Source organism: Maylandia zebra, linkage group LG18, assembly GCF_041146795.1.
Source record: "Maylandia zebra isolate NMK-2024a linkage group LG18, Mzebra_GT3a, whole genome shotgun sequence".
NCBI lineage: Eukaryota > Metazoa > Chordata > Actinopteri > Cichliformes > Cichlidae > Maylandia > Maylandia zebra.
The window spans coordinates 3,176,680-3,204,561 of record NC_135184.1 but is presented as its reverse complement, the minus strand read 5'-3'; the positions used below and the strand labels follow the sequence as shown (position 1 = coordinate 3,204,561).

At 44.6% G+C, this 27,882-nt stretch overlaps 2 protein-coding genes across 10 annotated transcripts in view; both read right to left on the bottom strand.

The window, feature by feature from the left end:
* Positions 1 to 4,423, bottom strand: part of kcnq3 (potassium voltage-gated channel, KQT-like subfamily, member 3) — a 117,585-nt gene extending 113,162 nt beyond the window's left edge. Inside the window, exons 1-2 of one of the 4 annotated variants that reach the window (XM_076876394.1) lie at positions 4,223 to 4,423; positions 1,069 to 1,516 (exon numbers count right to left, since the gene is read on the bottom strand). In XM_076876394.1, the coding sequence (XP_076732509.1) occupies positions 1,069 to 1,382 (314 nt within the window). In that variant the 5' untranslated portion in view covers positions 1,383 to 1,516; positions 4,223 to 4,423. Of the gene's footprint in view, positions 1 to 1,068; positions 1,517 to 1,981; positions 2,299 to 3,250; positions 3,352 to 4,222 lie in introns of those variants that run through there. The other 3 variants (XM_014410502.4, XM_014410503.4, XM_076876395.1) reach the window with 3 other exon arrangements.
* Positions 4,424 to 5,522: 1,099 nt separating this feature from the next.
* Positions 5,523 to 27,882, bottom strand: part of dnaaf11 (dynein axonemal assembly factor 11) — a 51,405-nt gene continuing 29,045 nt past the window's right edge. Inside the window, exons 10-13 of one of the 6 annotated variants that reach the window (XM_076876678.1) lie at positions 24,989 to 25,084; positions 24,447 to 24,541; positions 16,047 to 16,199; positions 5,523 to 5,571 (exon numbers count right to left, since the gene is read on the bottom strand). In XM_076876678.1, the coding sequence (XP_076732793.1) occupies positions 5,538 to 5,571; positions 16,047 to 16,199; positions 24,447 to 24,541; positions 24,989 to 25,084 (378 nt within the window). In that variant the 3' untranslated portion in view covers positions 5,523 to 5,537. Of the gene's footprint in view, positions 5,572 to 13,287; positions 15,676 to 15,813; positions 16,200 to 24,446; positions 24,542 to 24,988; positions 25,085 to 27,882 lie in introns of those variants that run through there. The other 5 variants (XM_076876679.1, XM_076876680.1, XM_076876676.1 and 2 more) reach the window with 5 other exon arrangements.

Sequence of the window (27,882 nt, the reverse complement as noted above, 5' to 3'; positions counted from 1 at the left end):
TTAGCCTTTTAAGCCAGGGTGAAGGGAGTATCTGTCATCAAACAAGAGGACAGCCGCATGTAACTACGATGTTTGCTAGTTCACCTTACATAAATAACCATACTTTTAAAAAAAGCACCGAAATGTGCGCTGCTTTTCGGTCTGGTTACTACCGTTTATGTCAGAACCGATACCGGTACCCATCCCTAATGCTGAGGCCTCTGTGCACGCTGGGATCTTTTCTCTGGACAGGAATCGGTCACGGACGTGCCCGACTGTCGGCCGTCTTTTCAGCACAGACACCTGCTCAGCAGCACGCACTATGACTCACCTGCTGCCTGGTTTTTGTGTTTTTACATAAATAAAAATATTTCCATCACAAATCAAAATTTTAAAATTAGCAGGGCTCAAGAAAAGTAAAGAAGAGCTCCTTTACTTTTGTCCACATTCACTCTGGTCTCATTTATTCATTTATGCAGTTTTTTTCTGTTTTATTGTGATTTGAATTTTAAAACTGAATTGAATAATCGTGATTATGTGATTGTAAGTTGAGCAGAAAAGTCCAACACTGCACGGGAAACAAAGATGCTGACGGTCACTCGGACCATCACTGAACGAGTCCCCCGCTCACAGCGAGCTCAGAGTTTGGTAACACACTTCAGCACCATCAGCCACCTGCTGGAGCTCCACTTATGTAACTCTTGTGGGTTTAAGTGGTTTCAGAGGTTTGGAATCCACATTTAAACCCATCCACCACACAGAATACCTGCACAGGTGAAACCTCTCTCGCCCTCTCTCTCTCTCTCACACACACACACACACACACACACACACACACACACACACACACACACACACACACACACACACACACACACACACCAGAGAAACGATCCAGCAGCTGAAGCCTGCTGAGCGCTTACATAACCAGCAGCTACAGCGACATACAAGAGGAAGCTTTTCATTTCCAGCAGCAATATTAAGTTACAGCCTCACCAGCTTCATTAAGGCCTGAAAACTGCTGAAACAAAGTGCGAACGGAGAGCCGAGGAGAGGATCTCTCTCCTCTCTCATCATTCAGATACTCACACGAACGCGTGGTAGAGCAGCGCCCATCCTCTCGGCCTCTCCAGCGCGTCGTAGATCAGGTTCTGGATCTTCCTCTTGCGGATGTTATTCCTCTTGGCCGGCCGGGCGTAGTTCAGGGGGGTCTTGGCCAGCAGCCCAATGCCGATGCCCTGGGAGCTCCGCTTGTAGTCATCCCGGCCCGGAGCCACCAACAGCAGGGCGCCATCCTTGTCCGCTCCTGTGGTGCTTTGGTCCAGTAAGTCCCCGGGCGGAGCGCCGGAGGGCTTCTTCTGCTCGTCCGAGCCGCTAACGACGGTCCTGGACCGGAGCCCCATGGTCAGTGCTGGATGCCCGGTGTGGGCAGCATGCCATGATCCGGGCGCTGGATCCGGAGACACCCCCCTCTCCTCAGCCGCGGGTCATTTAAGGATGTGGTCCCCGGCGCGAAGGGAGGTGCTCAGCAGTGTGACTGGAGAACGGGAGGAAAGGAGGAGTGATGGAGGGAGAGGAGACAGAAACGGAGCGTTACTACAGGAGAGCATCGGCATCTGGTACAGCAGCGCGAGGACAATGTGCGTAAAAACCGCGCATAACATGCACGCGCTGATCACCACGAGAACACACGGAGAGGTGAGGCCGACGCGGAGTGGGATATAAACCCACTAATGCGCAAAAACAGCTCCTTTTCCCGGGAACACAGTCTCCGTGTAACGCAGTCTCCGTGTAACGCGACACGAGGCGAAAACACACCTGATCACACCGGGCGATCCCATCAATCAATAATCTGTAAAACAGAGCAACAATTGCCCACTTCCCAAAGAGCCAGCACTCCCCCATAAACACACACACACGGGATAGACAAAGACCTGGCGACACACACACACACACACACACACACACGGAATCAGAGAGCGCTAACACCACCGAGCCCTACCGGCAGCGCATCCCGGCCATGGCTTCTGTCTCCGGGGCTCCCAGCCTCCATCCACCTGCAGAGGAAGCGGTGCTGAGGCGGAGGAGGAAGAAGAGGGGGAGGAGGAGGAGGATGGAGACGGAGGATGAAGAGCAGAGATGCTGCGCGAAGGAGGTCGATACTGAAACTGAAGCGGAGGAGAAGCAGCAGGGAGGAAGATGAGAGAGAGGGAGAGAGAGGGAGGCTTTCAGCAGCAGCAACGCAAACGCCCCGAGCGCGCGCACTCACACATCCAGGCATGCATACGTGCACGCGCTCAAGAAAGCGTCCACCTTCGCGTATTCAGGAGGAAAACGCGCTCTGCTTGTAAAGACAGGTAGATGCAGGCAGACGCGCGCACGACAATCCGCTCAGTCATGTAGAAGTGCACGCGCCTGTGTGCACATGCATGTGCAGGGAAACGGGCTCTTTATTTCAGAGGCAAAACAGAAAAACAGAGTTACATAAAGACGAAGCTTCCGCTCCTTAAAGGGTTAAAAAAACAACGGACACACGGAGCGGACTTCAGATTCTTTAGAAACATCATTTAAAGCGCAAATCTCACCACTGACCTTTGCTTGATGGGTTTACGTTTTCTAAAAGTTGGACTTTTTGTAAAATTTCAATAAAATCAGAATGAAGTGTCTTTAAATTTTCCTGTATGGCTGCGATAGCATGTCAGCTGTTGTTTTCTGCGTTTCAGTGCAGAGGCCAGGAGGGGTCAGAGGCTCTGCCTGCCAATATTTGTTGTTTGAAAGTCAAAAAGCTCAGATAAAAGAAAGAAAGGACGCAGAAAACAAGCAGAGAGAAGCAACAAACCCCACAAAACCGAGTCCATAGAAAACAAAAATCCGCAAGGAGACAAAAATAACTACAAAAAAAGATTCAAATTAACCACCGAAGCAAAAAACACAGCAAATCAGTTTAAACCTTGAAAACTAAAAAGTCTTCAAAGTGAAGCAAAAACAACCTGCTGATGCCAAATAACCACAAAGACCTAAAACAATCTCACAGAGACGCTAAAAGCCACAAGCTGATGAACTAATGCAGAAAGAGCACAGAGGGAGGTAAGACCGATCAAATTCGCCCCTTTTCCATCAAAGCGATCCCACTGAGAAAACACTCAGTGGTTTTAAGACAAATGTAAACAAGAACCACTGGGAAACATTATGCGTACAACAAAGATGTCAACAATGGAAGAACAGAACATAAAAAAGTGAGACAGCCGGTGTTTTATTATCCAGCTCTTACATTTCAGGTGATCTTTGATTTGTTAGTTTGCTGTTCTTAGACATTGTTGTGTTTCCATTCTGTTCCTCTGTGTTAGGTAGGCTGTCTTATTTCCTGTGTTATTTTGGCAGCCTGCGTTGTGTTTATCTTAATAACGTTCAGCTGTGTTTAGGTCCCGCCCACTTCCTCTTCCCTCATTATCTCTCATCTCCGTCTTCCTTCTTTTCTCCTGTTGTGATGTTGAGTTTCTAGTGATGTGCACAACTACTCGACTAGAAACTAATCATCCTTTTGTCCCTGGTCAGTACCTGATGTATTAGTCATGCAATCAAATTAATATTTAAACTGATGCCCAAATGCCAAAGTTGTTGTGTCCTAAATGCTATGTAACCATCTGCCACCAGATGGAGCTGCAGCTCCGACATTGCTGTAGAAACATGTAGGGAGCATCTTTTTGTTAAACCTGTCACTGCTCTGTATTTTAAAGAGCAAGATTAAATGTAAGTGGCAGAAATTAGCTTCCTGTGAAGGGTGGATGGGCTCCTCAGAGTGAGGAGTCCAGCTCCTCGGAAGGGCTCAGACTGCAGCCACTACTGCTCCACATTGAAAGGAGGCAGTGGAGGTGGTGGCCTGCTGGATGAGGTGTCCCAGGCAAGTGAAATGCTTGGAGTTGTTGTTTTATCATTTTATTAAAATAGTTGTTATGAACTGTAGAACAGTGTGTATTATTTGTAATGTACAACAATGCGCTACACAAAGACTTTTCAATGTTAATTTGCCGTATTTTAAAAATATGTGAACATCTATTGTAGTGTTGATATTTTCATATTTAACATTTTTATTTAAGTGTTTTTCTTCTCCACTATCTGTTTGGAGTTTAACGCTCATCGTTCACAATGCACGATGCCGTGCAGCTACGCAGCGTGATTCGTTACCGAAGAACGTAATAAGTCACCAGGAACACTTCCTGTTTTATTTTGAAATCTGTTTTACCTTCTGATTTGTTCCTGTTCCACCTGTCTCAGTTCACACACTCGCTCTCAGTGTAGTTGTTTAGCGTTGGAGCCGCCGCTCCTGTTCTTCTTCTGTGTTCTCGGCTTGTGTTGGACTTTCTTGGTTTGACTACGTTTCTGCCTTCGCTGGCTGCCCAGGTGTGGATGACTCCTGCCTTCTGGACTTTCCTCTGCTTCCATCTCTCCTGATTTGGATCCCTCTCCTTGACCGTTACACTTCTCACCTTAAATGCCCTAACCTCCTGTTAGTAAAGCTTCCTGATGATTGATTCTCAAACCTTTTGAAATGTGTGCTGGATCTTAAACAGAGAACCAGCAATGTGTGGGAGGAGACGCTATTGACCACAGAGTGTTCACAAGGCCGCACGGCGGCAGATTCTATCATAATAAAACACCTTTCTGTGAGTCTGCGATATGTTACGGCACCATTTGCTGCTTTACAGCATCTGCCATTGTAATTTGAAGCATGAAGTCAGCAGCTGCAGAGAGTTTGTAGCAGCAGCTTCCTGAGAGCATCGCCTTCAGCCCCCACAACCAGCTGCTTCTTCTGCACACATAGAAGTTTCTCTTCTGTTTTTAAACCAGGCGCCATCCAGGGAAGTCGTGTCAGGTCAGGTTATTCATAAGCACATATAAAAACAGCACAAGTGCGGCACAGCTGAATGGAATAAAACAGAGCAGCTGTGTCTTTACGCGAGGTTTAAAGATGTTGGTGACGTCCTAATTTGAAGGAGCAGACAGTTCCAGAGTTTAAGTGAAGCTACAGCAGAGCCTGATTCCAAAATAAAAGCTTTAGCAATAAGCAAAAGTGGATGAAACAAAGGTAGGGACTAGTTTCTCACAGTGAGCAGACAAGTGAACATTTTTAATCTTCACAAGGCTTCCTGTCCTAAATCCTTAACTAACCAGAACGCATGAGCAGAGTGCTCTTGTTTTATGAGCTTAGTCACCTTCCTGTGTGAGAACGCGTATCGTTTGTTTATTTGTCTTTTTCATTTACCAGCCGAGTGCTACTTTCACTTTACATTTAATTCAGTGAACTTTAATTGAGTGAAGACAGAAAATACTCTCCACAGTGCGGGGCAGCACATCGTAACACTGTGAGCTCATTTTATCACAAAGGTCGATTTAGAAAGATTTTCAGGTGTTCAGGAGGCTTCAGGTGTTTGAAGGAACGCGTGAACGTCCATATGTGTCATCGGCTCTGCAGCTCAGCCTCCGCCGTCTCCCGCTGTCTACTCTGAGATTCTCTGCACATTACCGACACCGTGAATCTGCTGACTCCTCTCAGATTTTTACATTTCTTTGCAGAAAAGCTGAGAAGTTCCTCTGAAAGCAGAAGCAGGCGTCAGTGTTGAATATTAATGATTCTGGTCCCACATGGATCCACTTCTAAAATATATAAAGTTGCAGGTTTGGCCTGAGGACATAATAAGTGAGAAGAGGTGATAACAAGAGGACACTTTGATACCTCAGACGTCACTTTGTTGTTCAGGTCAACTTGTACATGTGTGAAGGCACCACTAATCCAGGAGCCACGTTTACTTTCACAGACTCACACTAACACTGTTACCATTAACTACATGCAAAACTACAAAACGAGGACTGAGGTTTATTTAAACGCTGATGAGCACGGCCTGGACTGCACAAGAAAGGATGGAAAGAAACACAAAACTGCATAAGGTGGAAGCAGGAAGACTGGATGAAGTGATGAAGACAAGGACGAGTGAATTTACAGATGGCTGAAAACAACTTTCAGCCATACATTTCAGGTTATCCCAGAATTTTGACGTCCAGCTGAAAATTCTGAGAAAATAACTTGAAGTTGAAAAAGTCATTAGAAATGTCAAGTTCTCTGAGATTAAAACTTGGCTACGCCTGGCAAATATTATTTTATTCATTTATTTATTGTCAGTGGTGGAAACGCAAAACAGACAATCCAGCAATGAAAGGACTGCATCTGGGATAAAGAGCTACTCCTAACCTTCAAAGTAAAAACGGGAGAAACTAAAATACAACACTGACACAAGAAAACTAACAAGAAACAAAAAAACATCTTTGTGGCCTGGGAAAACCAGGGGTGTCAAACATGAGGCCCGGGAGCCAGAATCAGCCCGGCAAAGCATCCAATCAGGATGGACAGTGTTAGGAAATTTGAAGGAGGGCAGAAATTTTGGACTTTTAACTGCAATTTCCTACATTTTTACAACTTTTCCTACAGACACAGACCTCGTCCTCATACTATTTTAAATAACAACTACGCGATTAAACGATTTGTTTTTCTACCTGCTGTTTTGACAGTATAAAGGACATCTTCTCTGAATGAACAAAACTTTTCTGTCATTTCTTAAATTTGAGGCCCAGAGAGTCGTGCTGAGAGATTTCTCTCATTTACTGCAGCAGCATTACTGCGTCATGTGCAAACACACAGGCACGCTGCTGAAACTGCTCTTCTGTTTCCTATATTCAGGATTTACCAGTGAAACTTGTTTACACATCTCTGGTTTAAATGTTGTTTCTAAGAAATCTTTGATTTTGATTCTTTGATTTCAATTATTTTATGATTTTTAGGTTGTAGTTGTTAGTTGTTGTCCACTACAGAGCCGTAAGCTTGAGAACACAACACACGTCTCGTTGTTGCCTCCAAAGAGCACAAAGTCGGAGCTCTGCAGCGTTCCGTCTCTTTCAGGTCATTTTTCGGTCATTTGATGTGATGATCATGAAATGAGCAGGAAATGTGAACTCTGATGACGCAGTTCGGCTGTTTGATGCATCAGCCTGCACGTACACTAACGCAGACACACGACCGAGGCCTGGATCCTGGAAATATCTGCAGTGGAAATGTGGATGTGCAGGGAAGAACAATGAGACAAAGTCAGAGCCGCTCTTTCCAGGAAGGAGTCCTGTGTTTGACCACACAAAGGCTAACAGGATTTACCCAGAAGAACAGAGCAATCTTAAAATAGATTGATTGCACGTCTTGGTGGCCTTTAGTATTTCTGCTTAATTGGTAACGGTCGTCGGATTTGACTAATTATCTGTATGAAAAACGGCCGAACGAGTCTCTAATTGAAAAAGCAATAATTTGACTCCAGCTGTCTGCTGCTGTACAGGACGGTCCGCTGCTTCCCAGCTCCGGGTGGACAGATGGGAATCAGACCATAAAGCTTAGAAGAAAATGGATTTTCCTGATGGTCTTTCCTTTTTTTAGCTTTCAACTCCATTAAATCCTCCAGTGAAGTGAGTTACAGCCTCTTTGCCCTAATCTTCTTCAGGAAACTGCGAGGCCTTTTCAGAAGCCTCTCCTGCCTGCGGGATTCAAACCTGTGACCTCCTGGTCACAGCCAGGTATTTAGGCAGGAGCAGATTGACGACGCTTGGCTGAACATTTCAAAGCTCCCTGCAAGTGTCAGTTTGTGGGTGTGAGGTGTCTGGTGATGGACGAAGGCTCCGATCAATACTTGTGTCCGTGAATGGAAGAAGATTTGTCATCCATGTAATTTTACAGGCTCAGAATAGCACGCCGTCCCCAAGCAGAGACCATCCGTCCTGCAGGTGGCTGACAGCTGGAGTTATGTGATGATGCAGCAGCATGGTGGGAACCTGAAGTGCCCTGCAGCATGAATGTTTGGACACATCGTTTAAAGTAAAATAAAACGCAGATATGTCGCTTTAAACATGGCCACACACAGACTGTATGTAGAAGATGGACATAGCTGCAGTGATGTCACAGTTTAATTTCTGTGGTCCAGATGTGAGCGTTGTGGCTGTTGCTACATCAGATTGTTGGAATTAGATTAGAAATTCAGATTTTTCTGCACTCATGTGAAAAAGCCTTCTTCCTGTTCCCGCATTTCACAATAAAAGTCCCCAACAAATAAACTCCACACCTGCTGCAGTTAAAGAAACAATTTGCAGATCCTGCAGATTTCAGGATTTAAAATAAAAATATTTTCTGTAGTGTTACACATTATGTAGAGGAGGACTTCATAATGTTTAATAGATGTAATAATAAAAACTGTTACTGTAAAAGTCACTTTAGATATTTCTATCAGCGTGTACTGCATTGGTTGAAAGTCTGAGATGAATGCTTCTGATTATCTGAGACAAGTTTAATAAAAACTCTGACATCTTCCTCTTCTCCTCCTGCACTGAAACTCCATCTTCATCATCCTTTGTCCAGCAGCCTCTGCTCTCCCTCCTCTGCACATGTCCAAACATATCAGCCTCACCTCTCCACCTGAGCTGTCCCTCTGATGCGACTGAGCACCTTCAGCTCTGCCTCTTCTTGTCATTGATGTTTTCTTGCTGTGAGTTTTCACTCTTCTTATCAAATACAGGAAATAGTGAAAGATAAAGCATGTCCAAACCCGTACCAACCATCAGTACTGTACATTTCAACATTTAAACACACTCAGAGACGGAATCAAGAGTTACTGCTGCGCAAGAAATAAACTTCAAGCTGAAAGCAAACATGTATCATGTGTGTGACACATATGCGATGCTGAGGTGAACATAATGCACGGATCTCAGGCAGCAGTAATTTTACTGTCACCGTTTCACGTCAGTCAGCGAAGTTTCTAAGAAAAGTATCTTAACAGCAGACAAATGTCATATTTTCAGATCCTTTGATATCCAGTAGAGACACGTCACCATAGAAACCAGGAAAACTGTCTTCTCCAGCCTCCAAATGTGGACTTTTGTTGTGCTTTAGAAGCAGAAAATCTCAGTTTGTGTCCACAAACCTGAATCTGAACACACAAGATGAGGCCGCACAATTTTAATGCATGACAGGAAGTCGGCAGTCAGTGGTGACACACTGACCATATCTGGACGGGTGGGCGGAGTTATCAGCTAACACTAGCTTGGGCATAAAGAGTACAGTTGGCACAGACAGACACCTGCTAATGAATCGCGAACAGACTAAAATAAAAGTTTAACTGTGGAAACTGAAGCTCAGACTTTGGCAGCCGTGTTTAATCAGGGTTTCTGAACAGTAACACTGTAATGAGTCACAGCCGGGTGAATATCTGCCTGTTTACAGTCAAAATTATCCTCCGTAACGTTGAGCTGAAGCCAGAAACACGCTGAGGCTGTTGCTGTTTCCAGATGAGCAGCTTGCATTTCACGATAAACCTGATATGAAACGTCCTCGTGCGGCTCCACGTCTCCGCCGTCCTCCGGGGTCTTGGACTCATCACCTGTCAGGTGCAGCAGACGATTTTTCTGTTTTATTCTGCACCCTCCCCTCAGCTTTCATGTCTGAGAGCTGCAGGCACTGAGGTGGAGCCGACCAGTGTTCGGGCCCACAGAGACCTCCAGAATGGACCTGTTCTTTCCTCCCCCGTCCTCCATGAAAACACCTCTTACAGCGATGGAGCAGCGATGGATGAAAACTGAAAAGCCACGTCACCGTTTCAAACTGCTCGTTGGTTCATGCCAGACCTGAAGGCTTTTTATCAACAGAGGAAGTCAGGTCAATCCCACTCTTCTTGAGACTTCTGTCATAAATAAGGAAAACTGTATGTACGTTCACAGTCTGTGTCTGTGGAGCGGTGACAAATTAAAGGAAAAACCTTGAATGGGTGACCTGTGCAGTGAGAGGGTTTTTTGCTGGCAGGGCGTCCTGAGTGATGGCCTCTGTCCTCACTGATGAAGTATTTCCACCCTGATGGAGCGGTCCCCCTCCACAGGACGCGAGGGCTCACTGACTGGTGTGATGAAGATGATGTGGATCATATGCTTGGGCCTTCGCAGACCTCGGGCCACCCACAGCGACTCTGAGCAAGGCGTTTGTCAGAAATCCAGCCGCTGAATATTTAAAGGTGTTACAGGCTGCTGTGTCATATCTGCATGATGTGGCAGACTCTTCAGCTGCACAGACAAAGAGAGGAGGGGGCGGTCGAGAAACTGAGCAGAGTCACTTTATTTAGCTTTATGTGGACAATGATGACTGTTGTTGTTTTAAATTACGGCGCTGAGATGAGATACAAAGACCAAAAAACGTTTATTTCTGCTGTAAAGTTGGACAATTTAACTCTGAGGGTCTGACTCACTGCCTCAAGTGGAGATCACAGGAACTGCAGTTTGGAGGTTAATACACATATTGGGAAAATCTGTGCTAGATAAAAATGACTGTCAGCTGCCAGCAGATTTATCTTTGGTATAAATTTATTTAGGTTATTTTCAGAAGAACTGGGATTGTTAGTAACTTCATCATCTCTGCGGTGTAGGACCAGCGGCTCAGGCTGGTGCTGTAAAGTTGTGGAGATATTTTCTTGGCCTTCTTAGAAGCAGCTGAGCATCGTTTAAAAGCTGACCATCTCCATCTCTTTATGACCACAATGCGCTCATCTCATTGTGGACATGCTCCTGATCCAGGCCTGTGCTTCACCGACAGGGTGGGGTTGGGTGTTCTCGGCCAACAGCTTCAGTCGGCGGCACTGATGTTGAGCGTTCACTGATGTCTGTGAACACCGGCTTCAGAGTGCCACGCCCACCTTTAATAAACCAATCAGCTGTAACTAAAAGCTGCCGTTTGGCTTTCTAAGAGATAAAAATAAGACTGAGAAATGGACAGACACTTTAAACGTGTCTCACAGAATAAATTTTCTGTTTCTACTTTGATGTCTCACTTCATTTTGCTGCTGATAAAGTTTCCACGAACTCTGTGACCCAGTTTGGTTCGGGGATGGGATGAGCGGGCTCCCACCAGCAGACAATCATCCTTTTAAGCGCTGCTGTATCCGTGAGGGATATGCTGTAGACTTTTCATTAGCACATAAATTAAATGTCACTAAGTAATAAAACCGACTGACGCGCCTCCTTCCACGAGAGGTGATGGTGCTCTGGTGTGTGTTAACCTCCGTGATGCGAACACGTGAGGCCGCCGTGTGATTCAGTGCTCGCTCAGTTGAGGTCGTCGTGAATCAAACCGCCGTGAAAAACGACTTTGTCTGTCAGCTCCGAGCTTCAGTCACGTTCCAGGAGATTCACGACTCAGCATAAATGATAAATCCAACAAATCACCACGTGGCTTCTGAGTGTGGAGGACACATATAGAGGTATAACGCAGCTCCTCCACCCAGAGGAGTCCATCAGACGAAGGCTCCACCTGGAGCTGCTCCTGAGATTATTTTGGATCCATCAAAGCAGCTCACTCTCTGCCTTAAAGAAGCTCAGTTAGCTCCTCCTCCTTCAAGGAAGCTGTCTTCTGATTGGCTGCCCCCCACAAACAGAAGGTAAGAACAGCACAGAGCTTAGAGAGTTTGTCTCAATACAAAATGTAACCTCAATAATTGAAATTTGGACCATGTTTGATGTGAGCATCCACCACTGGAACAGCACACGTATGACTGGAAATAAAGAAAAGTGGAGAACATTTCCCGTGAGGAGAGTTTCATAAGATTCCTTCTTTGACGTTCACGGGATAATAAAGAGCTTCCCACAGGCTGCAGAGCGAGCATCACCGCTCTGCATCAGCCCTTCGCTGCAGCGCAGAGATGGCGAGAGGGAGGAAACCAGTAAATTATTCATCCCAGAGAGGAAAGAAGGCGAAGAGGGAGGGAACCCAAAGAAGGAAAGGCCAATGTCTTCTCAGACCAGTGCCACATAAAACCAAACATTTTCCTGCCCAGCAGGGATCCAGTCTCCTCGCTGGGTCCCTGGGCTCTGCGTGCAGCCGCACGGCGAGGACGTAACCCCGTAGAGTGACTGGATGGAGTAATTAAGCTGAGATGCAACCACCTCCAGGGTGTTCCTCCACTGTGGTCCTCTCATGCTTCAAGGTTTGATGTGTTGCATGTTCAGAGATGCTCTTCAGCATGGATGTAACATCTAAATATTTGAGTTAGAGTTTCATCTCAGTGAGACTTTACCTGGATAAATAAAGGATACCAACAGGCTTGGGGTGATTGCTGCTCACTGGGTGTATCCCCCTTCTTTCGGGGGGCTGTTCTGTTTAAACCTTAGAGATGGTTGTGGGAACCTCCCAGTGAGAGCTTCAGCAGGTCGTCTTGACCATGCCCTTATACCCAAACGCACAGCCATGTGACCGGCTGAGTATATATTTGTGTTAGCGAGCAGTTGGACACATATACCAAAAAAGTGGAGAGTGTATATGTGGTATAAACACACCTGACATCTGCCATATAAGGTGGATCTGTGGCACGCCGAGTCAAGCTGCAGGTGTGAGCCACATTTGTGCCAGAATATCTGAGTTTTCTGGCTGTAAACTCTTCTCACTGTATTGTATTTGTTATTTATGGCCTGTGAAAGGAGAAACATGATAACATCACCAACGAAGCACTGAGTGGACTCGGCAGCAGAGAGTTCAGAGAGGCTGAAATGCTTAAACCTGACATGTAGCACTTATAAAATACAGCAAAAAGAAGAAAACCTGATGAGACGAATAAAAATAACTGGAGGCTTTTCTTCCCGCTCAGAGACGAGTGTGATCGGAAGTCTGATGGCTCGGACTGAAAGGAAACGGCGAGCGTTACGAGTCAGTACCGTCTGACCCGGGTCAAAGCGATGAGGCGGTGCTGCTTTCACAAAATGAGTGGGACCGTCCGCTGTCATGGCAACAGACAAAAATCGATGGAGCTCGGACAGATAAGAAACGGGTTCTTGTGTCTCTGAATTTAATCAGACGGCAAGAAAATCTGGTTCATTCTGGTTCTGATCTGATTGAGTGTTTAAACAGGACGGAGGTTCACGCAGGCAAAGGAGGTGAAAGCTAAAAACAACTCTCTTCTTAAACAGATTCACTCCACAGGTCAATACTAAAGGTAGACTGACTATAATCTGCAGCTCTGACATCTGCAGTGCTAAAAGCCATCTGCTCAGTAAAAAAACAATTACTTCTGTCACAAACAATCCAGCGCTGCACGAGCTCATAATTCAGATTGTACGACTAAAAAACAACAAACAGGCCAACAGCCTGCCCCACAGCCCGCCCCGCTTCATGCGCCGAACAACGTGAACCAATGTGACCGACTCAGTGGTGTAACTTAGTACATTTACTTTATTATAACAGTACAGCTTTAATGTACTTTAATTATTGAGGTTATTAAGAGGAAGAATTATTAAGAAGAAGAGCTCAGTGCATCATGGGAAGTCCTCCAGCAGCCTGAGCCTGTAGCAGCATAACCACAGAGATGCTTCAGGGTCACCTGATCCAGCCCGAACTAGCAAAAAGGAAAGTTTGAAGCCTAATCTTAAAAGTAGAGATAGTGTCTGTCTCCTGAATCCAAACTGGAAGCTGGTTCCACAGAAGAAGGGTGAAAACTGAAGGCTCTGCCTCCCATTCTACTTTTAAATACAACAAGTAAACCTGCAGTGTGAGAGCGAAGAGCTCTGATGGGGTCATATGGTGCTACGAGGTCTTTAGGATAAGATGGGGCCTGATTATTTGGCATTTTGTCTTTCCAGCATTTTTACAGTAGTCTATCAGGCTATTGATCTATCTCCATCTATTTCTCACTTTGATGACAACAACCTCATGAAAATCCTTAACCTGCACTCTTTCTAATGGCCAGCAGGGGGCGACTCTTCTGGCTGGAAAATGAAGGGCAAGCATTAAAAATAAAATGATCTGATTTCTCCCGTGATTTATGACCTCTGTGAACTCTCTCCACATGAGTTTATGATGCCATTCGTTACTTTCAGATTTCATTTAAATCATTTCCAGGTTCATTTACAAATTCTGCTCCAAATGAGAGTAAAATAGACAAAAAGACTGTGATTTCTGGCGTGTCTAGAGTGTTATTGACAAGCTGTTAGTGAACGAGTGTGCAGTGTCCTCTCTCACTGCAGGGAAGTCAAAGCGGACAGGAACACCTTTACCTGCAGTGATGACGGATAACAGCCTGAACACGCTCACCTGGTTTAGGCTCAGGCAGCAGCAGCAATGATACAGACAGAGGAACAGAGTAAGGAAAGAAGCTGACCGCTGCCTCAGACCTCCATCATGGAGGAAGCATCCACCAATCGAACACCAGTTAACCACAACACACCTGAGTCAGGAGAGGCAGAAACACTGAAACGCTTCAGCCGTGATAACGACGAGGAGCTAAACGAGCTGTTAAATGGGACTAATGGAGCATTTGCCACTGACGCACGAAACTCTCGCAGCAACCTGAACCTCGAGGGCGTATTTCAGAGGCCGGCGGTGGTGTTGGTTTGTTTCATCACACAGGAAAAAAACAGTGAGCACAAACAGAAAACGTCTTATCTGCACAGCCACACGACAGAGAGGGAAGCTCATTTATCAATAATTAATGAAGCGAAGCAGACGCGAGTGCAGCACAGACCGCAGATCTGGGTCGAAGGAAAATAATGTGGAAACTTTCCAAGCTGTCGTGTTTCAATGTTTAAACAGCGGCGTGAAACATTTCATTGCAGGATGATGATTGGCTGGAGGGAAACCCAGTAAACATATTCATGTTTTCACTTCAGGAAGAAACGATGATATAAAAATGTTAAAGTGTTCTGTGAACTGGCTGTTTAGTTACTTGTTTTAATAAGAAATCCATTATATCGTTACCTAAACATAAAAACCTTTCAGTTTGAACTGAAATAAAAGCAAAACCTATGATTAAGTGTGGTGACTGTGGTCCAGGAGGCTCATTAAAGGCGCCTGCTCGCTGCAGTTTACATGTGTTTGAACAACAATAAGTCCTTATATTAAAAACTCAAATCGAAGATGGCATCACAGAGGCTTTTCCTCCTGCAGCCGCACCACAAACATCCAAATCTCCCAGATGGCTCGAGCCACGGGGTCCAAATATAGAAGGCTGGATGATAAAAGACGAGCGAGGCTGTCGGGAGGAAAAATGGTCCAACGCCAAAATGAGTTCTCAAGGCGCTGCGGCTGTAACGGCGCTCAGAGCCAGGAGGAGGAGGAGTCGTTACCTCCGAGCTTTTTGGGGTGACAACTCAGAGGAAAGCAGAGACCCAGGAGACTTCAAGGAGAGATGAACAAGCTTCAGAATATGCTTGGACCGGCGTCCTCCGGGCACAAAGCAGAGGCTCTCTGATCAAAGCCGGGCGCAGAGAGTGAGCGAGCTTCTGAGTTTTGAGGAGGAGCATCACAAAAAAAGAGAAAACACAGCAGGGCAACGCACAACGGCAGCCAAGACGGCAACCAGGCCACAGGCAGAACTCAGACGATTGATTTTCAGGCTGAAATCTACACGAGGGTTTGAGGGAGACCAGCAGCAGCGTCTCTCTGTTCATCCCTCCTAACAGGGCTGGCTTTTAACAAATGCATCATTTCAAAGGAGACACAGAATTAGACAACGATGTTTATAGTGAGGAAGTGTGATGTTGCGTTGCTTCAGTAAAGCTGTGCCAGCGTTTCAGCTCTCGGCCTCGCCCTGCTGCAGTAACGAGCAGAGAGTCTTCCCCCGATCGGCCATGTCGTCTTTACAGCTGCTTTAAAAAGGGCAGAAAATGTGTTTGAGTGGAAGCTGCCTCTTCACAGCTTTAATTACATTTACTTTTTGTGTACCAACAATAAAACTGTCCAGTTGAATTCATGTCCAGGTGTCTCATTAATATGTGTTTAAGGCTGGTGGTAAGGACATTTATTAAATGCTGAGACATCAGGTTTGCAGACTGAACCATACACATCAGGAAATCTGCAGTGGTTCATTTGCACACATCTGCAGGTAAGAGGAAATCTAAAGGTCCGTTTAAAGGAAATATACCGTCTCTTTGTTCCAATCATACAGTCTGAGTGTTATATAAGCTCATCCTTGTACTCTTATATGAGTGGGGGGACATCAGGGTCGTCCACGAACCCTTCAGAGAAGTGATCCTCGGCGGCTGGTGGATCCGGTCTGGATGTTTCCATCGGCCCTTCTTTGGCGATCTGGCATGGCACGATGTTGGCGAGGTCGACGGCTGTGCGCTTGCTCGGGTCGACTTCGAGCCTCTCGGGAACGTTATTTTTCCTGTCGAGATAAAGGAGAATTATGAAGGTCTTAAATAAGTAAAAGAGCTTCGTGAAAGACACAGGTGTAGAGAAAGAGAGCGCCTTGGCCTCCTCCACTCCTCCTTCATTAATACATTAAATAAACAACAGCCTGCCTCTACAAACATTTATCAAAGGATGGTCAATGAATTTAACTGTGTTGCTCAGCTGTTGAAATGCTCTCTTCACTGCTGGATCAGCTGTGAGAACTGTTATTATAATGAATCCCTGCAGAGCTCCAAACCTCCTCCGGCATTAACATCAGCACAAAGACGGCACACCAGGAGCTTCACGGGATGTTTCTGAGGCCCAGCAGCTCCTGAAGGTGTAATGTGGAGGTGACTCAGACATTTGATCCATGCAGTGTGTGAGTAGAAATGTTCACGCACAGTTACACAAACTGACGTGCCCTGTTTCTCTGTGTCAGGAAACACGTTTTCCTCTCGTACAGAGATAAGGTGGTGACGCTTTAATTAAAAAAACGAAGTAATTAATAAAAAGGGCGAAGCTCAGACTGTAATAACAGAGCTGCTGGTGGATGAAAAGGATTTACTCAAACATTAGGATTCTCCAGCAATATCCACGGGAGTCTTACAGGAAGTCAGTGTAAGTCTGGAGTCATTATAGTGAATATCGGAAAATCCTGAACATGGTTTTAAGATGCTCAACGTTTGGATTTAGATTTAAATCTTAGTGAAAATGGACGCAGGAAGGAGAGCAAAATGTAGAGTTTATGAAACGTACAAAAAGAAAATGATTTCCTCAAAGAATCAGTTCAACCTTCAAGCTGTTTGAAAGCATCGGCCTGGTTCACCTGAGCAGTCACTGCTGTTCCCACGCTGGTAGTTTTAATCTGCGTGGCAGCTGACCGGCAGGTAAACCCACCAAAAAGCAAGAAAATAAGAACGATAACAGAAAAAACTCCTGACTGTACCAAGAAACGAAGCACCAGCCGCTATCAGGATTAAAGTGAGGGTGATGCGTATGTGCAGTTGGGACAGACCACCATCATCCCTGACGATCGAGCACGTAGCAGTTCATCACCTTCACGTGTCTGCTAAAGAAATTGTAAAAGTCCTCCTACCTCCTCCGGTTCTGACCTCTGGGTTCTCTGTGAATAACTTCTCTCTTTCTCAGGATAGTTTTCCTCACTGTGAGGAGAAATTCACAGAAAATATCTGAGTTCTCAGAATCAGCAGCAGCAGCTCCCAGTTCTGAGAAGCTTTATGAGAACAGGAGAATAAATCAGCCATCGTTGGTGCTGATGCTGCGCAGAAACACTCAGGTTCCCAGATTTAATGTAAAACATCAATATGAGCGCTCGCACGGATGTGATCGATGGTGCAAAGTGCACGTGACGCTCAGTTAATAAACCTTTTTTCACCTATTTTATTGGTTCAACTTTACTGGAGTTGGTTACAATCAGTCACCAGTTTACTGTAATATTTGGAATTATGTTCATTGTGTATCAGAAATATTCTGTGGAAACAAACTGACTTCATGTGTTCATTATTTACTGTTGTGTTCAGTGTTGTTACTCAAGCATCCATAAATTCATCTCCGGGGGTCAATTTTCCACATTATCTGTTACCATCAAACCGAAATGATCCAGCTCCTCCTCTGAACTCATCTCCTCCATCTTACAACAATCAAGTCCATTAACCCATCAGATCAGTTTATAGGACGCCGGCTTCACGGTCAGATGTGCTGTGAGCAGCAAACCGTCTCCGGGGGTTTCTCTGATTGTGTTTGTCGAATTAACCGCAATGTAACACGTCACCGTGGGGACACAGACACACAATGACACTCAACAACTGGGTTAATCTGACATACCAGTTGATGCTAAATTGTTCCACTCGTGTGTGCACAAATTGATTTTTTTCTCCCTTTCACAATAAAAGTCCTAGCCATGGCTGCTGTGCTGCTGGAGTGCACAGAGGAATCACCCTGCTTAAATGTGAAGTAGAAGACATTGTGCCTTTTCTCCTCCCATCCTCCTCGATCAGTCACAGCAGATGGCCACCCCTCCCCAACCTGCCACTGGTTTCTTCCTGTTAAAAAGGGGGTTCTTCCTTCCCACTGTTGCCAGGTGCTTGCTCGTAGGGGATTGTCTGATTTTGGGGGTTTTGCTGTATTACTGTTCGGTCCTTACCTTACAACAGAAAGTGCCTCCAGTCAACTGTTGCTGTTATTTGGTGCTATATGGATGAAATAAAATTGAATTGCATTATTTGTGAGACTGTTGCAAAGCAAAAGTCCTTCTTTATGTTGCTGTCTGAAGAATTCTGTTTTTCATAACTAGTTCTGTTCTGTATTTTGTAGCAGACAGACAACCATTCGCTCTCACATTCACGCCTATGGGCAAGTCAGAGTTTCCAGTTAACCGATCCACACTAACTGCATGTCTTTGGACTGTGGGAGGAAGCTGGAGAACCCACGTATACACGGGGAGAACGTTCAAACTCCACACAGAAAGAGCCCGGCCTGATGGTGGAATTGAACTCAGGGCTTTCTGGCTGTGAGGCAGCAGTGCTAACCACCGTGCTATAATACCTACAAATAAATGTTAAACTGAAAGGAGAAAGATTAAAAGACACAATCTCAATGTCTTAAAGAAAAATACCACAAACTGACCCAAATTCTGGTCTCCTCTTGATCCAGTCCACAGTGTGGAGCGTATGCTCTTCCAATAATTAGGCTTCCTTTTAGTAAAATTTTCCAGGAAGAGCGTTGCTACTATAATTTAATCTTCTGCACAGCAGCTGACAATAAACATCAGAAGGACGCAGGAGGAGGACGAGGAGCCCCTTCATTACTCTCTGCATTCTCCCGCCTGTTTATTAAGAGGGGAATAAAGCTGCCAGAGGACTGTAGAGAAAACACACCGCGTCAGGAAAACCTCGGACAGAGAAAGCAAGCGTGTCGAATTTCAGAAATGAACGTTTAGTACATTTGATATTGTGGTCAAACAGGTTTGTAAGACAGGATGTTTCCAGAGTCCATCAACAACCAAACCTGGAAAAATATGATCATAATGTGGAAGAACTTAATGCCACTCTGTCACAGTTCCCCTTTGCTTAGCTCCACATGCACAATATCCTGCAGCAGTGACGTACCAGTCACAGCAGCTGCTGGGAAATAACAGCTCCCTTATAGACGCCCAGTGAATCTGCATTTGGACTTAGAGCTGTCGGCTGTTTTGTGTCGTGTTGGAATATTTTTGGTTTTCATTTAGTTTGGCTTTATTCCCTCATTTTTTAACTCTGCTTTTTTTGACCCACCCCGCCCCCAACCAGTCCTCCTGCACCTCACTTTGGTTCTGCCACATTATTCTTCCTGTTAGAAGGGAGCTCTTCCTCCCCACCAATGCCACGTCGATAGGGGACCGTCTGATACTGTGATATCTTAACTGATCACAGAGGGACTCAAACCAATTCATCTCCAGTCTGATTCTGTAAACAAGGTTTCGTATTTTTCAAGTTTGGCTTCCAGTCAGCGCCTCACCGTGTGTCTCAAATATGTTTGTACATATGGGTCAGACTTGTGCACAGGTGTGCTCGTGTTCTCCCATCAACTTTTCTTTCATAAACTTTCTTAGACCTCGTTACGCCTCAGCACAGTGTTTATAGATGTGAATACTGCAGAACCGAGTAGAAATGCAGGAAACTTTGGAAGTTCATGAGCTCTCAGAGTAACCTGAGTGCTGATGAAGTCTGCAGGAAAATAACTATGACTAAGCTTTTATCGGACGGAGTTCCTGCAGGGTTATCACTCTCAGTTCGGTAATGGGGATGTAATTGAGTTGTACTCAGCCACAGTAACAACATCAGCGGGTTCTGTTCAGTGTCTGCGGCCACCGATCCACAGAGGATTAGGTTTTGGAGTGGATGTGAGGTGATGTCACGGGTCTGATCTGAACCCCATCGGCTCACGTTAAGATAAGAACCAGGCTAAACGAGTCACGTGGACGCAGAGAGACGAGGTTAATGCGCAGATACCGAGCTTCTTCCTGATGTGGACTTTTTTGATAAGACAAAAATATGATTTAAACCTGAGTGCAGATTCAAAGGCTTTAATGGATCGCTTGCAAACACACATTACAGCCAGTTTTTAAAAGCCTTGTGCTGAACTACAAAGGTAAACTCAATGTGGGACAGAAACGTTTCGGCTGGAGGTGGTACTGCAGAAGTGTCCATGATGTTCTGAGCGGCTCCGTGTGGAGAGGTTCAAATATCTTAGAGTCCTGGAATAATGAAGGATGAGAGCGACAGACGGTCTGTTGTGGTGAAAAGAGAGCTGAACGTGAAGGTCGATCTACTTTAATATGCCCACCTATCGGCTGTGGAAGTCCATGTCATGTAGATATGGGCGCATAGTGCCCCGAGAGGTTTCATTAAAAGATTAGGTTGATTTAGAGGAACAACCTTTACTCCAGAACTCTTTTTTCCGACAGAGATCTGCCTCACTGAAATGAAAACTGTAAGTGTCACATTTAGAAGAGTCTGGAGTCCGCTGTGCACAAACAGCCTTTATTTTTATTTTGTTTTTTTAATAAAAAGATTAACGTGAATTATGAACAGCTGATGGTCCTCTTTTCAAATATGGAAAACAGACAGATTTCAATTAGAAGCAATTTTTAGAAGAATAGAAAATTAGAAATGAGATTAAATCAGAGAGCTGTCAGCCTCTGCATCAGTGCAGGTACTAGCTCAGCCTGGATGTGAAAGAGAATAAACAACCCTAAATATTAAAAAAAAAAAAAAAAAAACCCTCCCAAGTACTGATCTAGAAATTTCCAGACTTTGATTTTGGGGGCTTTGTGGGACCCAGTTCAGTTGGTAACAGTCCAGATTCACCATTTATGGGTCAATGATGGATAGAAAGGAAATTCTTCTCTTTCCTTGAACTGCGAACACAGTAAATACATTTAAAACTGTAATGAAAGAAAGAGAACAATAAGAAATAAAAATGGAGCTGCTAGTCCCGGGCCTCCTCTGCCCGGCCTGGTTAGAAAGTCCAACATGGCTTCCTGTCATTGGTCACTCATAGTGGAGGTCCTCGTGGGTACTGAGGCAGAGAGCACGCCATATTACCCGCCTGGGAACATCTAACAGGGTTCTAACACCACACACATCATCTAACAAGTTTCCTGCCAAGTTTGGTCACGAGGTCAGAGGTGGTGAGGTGGAAGGGTCAAAGGTCACCAACTTGACTGGGGTGCCTAAAATGTTTGAATTTTATTTGCCAAATTAGGTGGAGAATTATCAAGAGTTTAAATTTTTCTGCTTTACGTGATCGGAAATCAGAACTTTGGATTTTGGGAAATAAACAGTAATTTAGCAGCTGTTAGACTGATTACTTCATTTTTGAGGGGAGATAAAAAAATTTTTAATTCTGTTTATCTGCAATTAATGTAACCTCAGGGAGTTTACTATAACAACCCAGACTGGGCTTTCCAGGTGACCTTGACCTTTAACCTTTCAGATCCACTTATCAATGGCGCTGTGAGCCGAGGGTCTGAGATTATGTCTGAGTCTATTTTACACTTAGTGCTGCCTCGTGCCATCAAGAAAATCCATTTCAAACCCGATCAGGGCCTTCAGATCAATTTCCGCGCACACCCGAGGCAGAATACAGAATCTAAAGGCCCAGGGGTCAAAGGTCACGCCTTATCATATCGAAACTATGCAATAAGTCAGCAGGAAGCAGCGGAGCTCACCTGTCACCTTAGCATTTATATCGAGAGTCCAGGACTGCACTGGGACTCTTTATGGAGTTTGATGGGGACAGATGAAGGACAGGAAGCGACTCTGTCATAAAGCAGTAATGATGATGATGATGGTGGCGTGGTGAAGAGCACACCTCCAGGCATGCAGAGGGAGCGGGGGATCAGTTACACGGCTCTGCAGACTAATGTGGTCATTAAGAGGTGAAGCTGAGCTCAACCTCAGTGAGAGCTTCATCACCTCACAGAGGAAGAGGAGCTGCTGATCGTTCATGTTTCAGTCAGTGAAGATGAGACAAACACAAAGACTCCAAATCTTCTCTCCTGACTCTTAAAGTTGCACGTTTACAAATTCACAACTTTGACCAGAACATAGACTGTATATAAAAGATGATCTACACACATTTTGGACCTTTATGGCCATCTTGCTCTGTTGGAGCCACACCTCCGATCCCTCTCCTCATTTTTAAATCTCACACAAACACTGAAGGGCAGAATTTTTAATCACCTTAAAGAACTGAAACATACATGTGTGTATATTTCAGCCGTGACCACACCTCTCTCATATACTGAAAGTAAAAATACACCTGCTCTCCTCCTGATGTATATGATTGTGATTTTTACTGAAGCACAAGCTTCTCAAATAGTCTGCAACAGTCATATTATTTAATAGATAACTGCATGAAAACAGCACAAACAGTCCTGCAGTTCAGGGTCTCCAACTATCTGACAGAAACACAGGAGGGGGATGCAGATGCTGTCTGAGGGCAGCTGGAGGCTTTTAAATAGAGACAAGATATGAAAAAGGTGTTTGCTGACTCAGGTTTGTTCCTTTAACTTTATATAAAATTATTAAAAAGTGTAACAGCGGTATGTTACCAGAATGGTGAGCCAAACCAGCTCCAAGTGCTTCAAAGGACAAAAATGGTTTAAATTCAACCAAAAATAATTGTAATTGTTCTTTTCTCTCAGAGTGGGATTTGGGTCACATTCACAGTTTGGTGGTCTGCAGCAGCTGTTTTCAGCAGCCTGCAGCTAAATATGAGCCCAGCAGCACAGACACGTTTCACTGTGGAGAATCCTCTTCCTCACTTCCTCCCAAGTGTAATGATGCCGCGTGGGTCAAGGTTATCTCCGCCCAGCACACGGTCATCGAGCAGGGAGAGCGCCATCATGAACACGGCTGATAAAATGAGTCACGCTCAGTGTTTAAAATACAACAGGCATCTGTAATCAGGGCAACGGGGGCCTGATGAGCCAGAGGTGTTTAAATATGTGCGTATTAAACTCGAGGCCAAACTCAGACTAACACCACAGCCAACAATGCTCGACTTCTTTCACACAAACACAGACCAGCCTGCAGGCTGCACCTCTTTATGCCCTAATAGTATTATAAACCTAGTATTTCTGACTGTTTATCATCTATTACCATCACAAATAGAAAGTTGTATGTATCACATAACATTATTCCTGCAGTTTAAGAAACTAATGCCCAGTTAAATTTCACTTAATCATCAAATCACAAATCAAACAGTTTTTTCAAGGTGCTCAAAGTAAAGATCTTACAATATTAAAGAGAAAACCTCAATACAGTGTATCAGCAAGCACTTGGCGACAGTGGGAAGGAAAAACTCCCTTTCAACAGGAAGAAACAACCTGCAGAACCAGGCTCTGGAAGGGCTGACCACCGTTTGGGGTGAAGGAAGAAAGACAGGACAAAAGGAGGTCAGTCTGCACATACGTTACATGTGATGTATGTGCAGACTGACCTCTGCCTTTCTGTCAGCTGTGATTCATTTCTATGCTGATGACAGACAGATAAACCTGCCTATTAGACCCTCTGACACTCGCAAACTGAGTCGGCTGCTGAGAATCTTTAACATCTGGTTTAATGGTGATCTAAATCTTTGGACAGTCACACAGCAAAACTAAGGCAATAATGTTTTTATTTCCATTAGGAAGCTAAAAGGCATCCTGCAGTTATTATAACAGCACAGTCCAGACCTTTCACCGATGATAAACATGTTTTATTTTGGAGGAGCTGTTTGGTAAATCTCTTCTTTTACTTGATGTTTAATAAAGTCACGTGTAAACATGAGCCTGCAGACACCACCGTGCAGATGTTCAGTACTTGTATTCGTCTCTTGTTGCCCTTCATGTTGAGCCGTTTGACGTACTTTGGTTCTTAAAGGTGTTTTTCAAACGTGCTCTAAAAATACTAACTTACCTTCACAGAAGTACTTCACCCCAGCGTGGCCTCAGTTTGTGAAACGCTGATGTGCGCTGCACTTTACACCAAAGATTAAAGGTTGAATTTCTGTTTTCATCTGTCGCGGTGCTTAAAGTTACGTCTCTTTATCTCTAATGTCTTATTCCATCCTTGCATTTGCTTTCTTAGATCATCATAAAGATTATTAAAAAGAAACTGGAGGTTAATATTTGTTTCCTTCCTGTCCAACAGTGTGTGGATGTGTGATCATGAGCTCTGTGCACTGAAGCTACCTTTGATCATCCTCCGATAAGCCGCCGCTGCGTCTGTTCTGACGCACTCTGGGTGGACGTGGGACGGTCTTCGTCACTTTGATTTCACCTTCAGCCTGAAAAAGAAGAAAAAGACGACACAAACAGCTTTCAGTCTTTGGTTTCTGAACTCTTTACAGGCGCTCTGCTGCAGGATTTAACAGCCATATGGAGGATTAATAGCAGCAGCTGCTGCGATGCTGCAGCATCAGCACCTGTTTTTCTTGTTATAGACGCAGTAAAGAGTTTCTTTATTAAAACTCTGAGTTTAATACGACTGATCTTCAGAGGAACAAGTGAAAAAAGAACAGGGAACAGTCGTAGGTCCACACAAAGTCAATCATCAGCGCTCAAACTGTAACAGGATAAATCACTGTAATCTGACTTTTTACAAAGCGTCCCAACCTTTCAGAAAACATCCCAAAGAAGCAAAAGTTCTCTGTGAAGTTTTGCAGCAGCCTTTTAACCTCTTCCTGCTGCAGCGTCCCGTACCTGGCTCAGGTGTGACGTGTACCTGTACGTACCCTGGGCATTGTCAGGAGGAGGTGTCCGGTGGTTTGGGACCTCTGAGCCGTCGAGCTGTCGGGCTTCACTTCGGCCGGCAGAACCACCTGAAATATCTGCAGAGTAAATTATTCACAACTTTAATTAGTAAGATTAATGCGCTGATCTGGCACCGACGCCATCCCAGTGTGTCAAATGACTTTAATCATTAGCGGGTCTTTTTATAGGTACGCTTTCCAGAAAGGACTCGAGAGAGAGTGACCAGAATAGCTCCAAAACAGAACGGTGGCGATCAATCACAGGAGAGGAAGCCTATGGAAACCAGAATCAAGCATGTGGGACGACAAATCGGGCATAAAATTGGACTTTTTCATTTTTTCATTTAATTCAATTTGATTATGAGGGGGAATGTGAGGAAAGCCACACTAAGGAGGAAAACTCTTCAGCTGCAGAGTGTGAGACGTGTCTGATGTGATATACACTCCTCACAGATGGCTCCTCCAGTCAATTCTCCCCGCTCTTCTCAACGAGTTCGTATTAAAAACGAATTTTGAAAGCCCGGACTGATGTATCACTGCGTAAATCACCCCGCCCGTCCAATCAGGACGACCTCTGGCACACAACAGCCATCCATAAACACTGTAACAGCTTGAAGTGCAGCCATGACATTCAGGAGTCTGGCAGCGAGAAGAAGAACTCAGAAGCTGCAGGGCTCCGAATTCATGAGGGAAAAAAGTTCATCGTGTGGTGAAACAGCTGTTTAACCAGGCTTAAAGCAGCAGAAGTCAATGCAAAGCAGCAACATCTGGAGCTGAAAACGACGGCTGCAGTTGTATACAGTCTTCTCTGAAGACGTGAGAAAAGTCTTCACAGGACTCTCTGCAGCCGTGAGAAAAACTGAGTCCACCGCATCTGCAGCAGGAATGACTAACTTCTCTTTTTCAGTACTGACAGTGATGTGATCAGTGCTCACGTCACTGTGGAGGAGTCTTGGCCCTTTTTTACAATGTTGGTTCAGGTCATTGAGGTGTTCATGGTCAGCTCACTAACGTACATCTTTACTACTTTCACAGGAAAGGATTGCTGGAATAAACAGAACTGGAATAAACTACTATCAAGGTTAGAGCGTGCAGTGCTCGGAGAAAAAGCAGAAACCCGAGAACTCTGCATGTTAGCATCTTAAGAGTTCATGGCAGTACAATTAGAAAAAGACTGAACAAGTTTAGCTTGTTTGGAGGGTTACAGGGAGAAAGCCTCTTCTCTTTAAAAACAACATGGCAGCACAGATTAGAGACGAGACAAAGTGGAGATGTTTGGAAACCAAACAGTTATCAGGACAGACTGTCGGCATGGTGGAGGAGGCTGATGACTCGAGCACCTCGCAGTCACAGCGTTAACCATGAACTCCTCTGTATGCCAAAGTATTAAAGAGTCAAATATGAAGCTTGGCTCAAAGTGAGTCATGCATCACGCCATGAACACAAGCACAGCAGCAAGTCTACAAAGAAAAGAATCAGAGTGTTGCAATGACCCAGTCAAAGTCCAGACCTCAACCTGAGCTGTGCATAAATGAATTCACTCAAATCTCAATGAACTGAACAACTGCTGTAAAAAAGGTGGGCTAAGATTTCTCCACAACGATGTGAGAGACTGATGAAGTGATGATTACTGCAGGTTATTGCACTGAAAGTGGTTCGACAAGTTTCACGGGATGGAATCGGTTTTTCACACATGGCTTCTGCATTTTTTAGTTGTTAAATAAATGACACACCTAAATATGTCAGGTGCTGTTGTTCATATGACTGAATACATATGCAGTAACTGTTTTCCTCAGAAATCAATTCCTAAAAACATAAATAAATTAGCAGCTTTGAAAGACGTGGGAGAAAATGCAGTGGATGCGCAGGACGGAGGCTCCTGTCACAATAAACCTGTCAGACTGCAGGAAACCTCCAGCAGGGCTGCAGCGGCTCCACTTCTGCTGCAGGAGACTCGACTGATTACTGATCGTGAAGGTGTGTGCTTGAACAGAGCACATTTGTGGTGCATTTGTTCTGGACAGCTGCCATTTTTACAGAGAAAAAAAAACAGTTTCCATCTGGGAAATTAATTCATAGTAGGCATATTAAAACTCTTTCCAAAAATACCGACGTCACATAGGTTTGATGATTCAGCAGATTCTGGAGGCCTGTTATGTTCTGTAAATCTGCTCCTCCATCTATCACACGTTCCCGCTGCTCCCAACAAGCAACATCACAGCAGTCAGTCGTCCGTACATCCTCCACACTGCAGACAGATCTCTGCATTAACAGGCAGTGTTTCAAAACACAGCGGAAAACTGATATTGTAGGAGAAAAAGAGAAGAGCTCGAGGAGGTTTGGTCAGAAGTCTCACTTTTACTACTTTATAGCAGCTGGGTGAGCTCCTCACTGCTCCATGCGTTACATGATGATATGGGCCACACACCTTTACAGTTCTTACATGCTACCTGTTTATTTAACATTTGTCTTCCTGGTTTTATTCTTCTTCCTTTGTTTGTTTTACATTAGCATGCTTAATATAACTAAAGGTGTGCCACAGGGTTCGGTTCCAGGACCACTGCTGTATTTGATGTATGTTATATATTTTTACATATATAAACAATCCTGGATATTATTGAAGTTTGTTTTTATTTACATCCCAACTTTTTCAGAACTCTCTTTGTATTTAGGAATTAATACTGATGACCCTCTTCTTCAGGTCACATTCAACTGGTAAATGAAAGTCGGGCTGTCCTTTGAGATGAAAACGAAACTTCTTTCTTGCACTTTCATGGCAGTGATGGATTATGAACATGTTATTTATACATGTGCATCTTCAATGCTTTCATATGCTGGGTCTGTCGTGAAGCACTGAGATTTATTACCAACCTTAA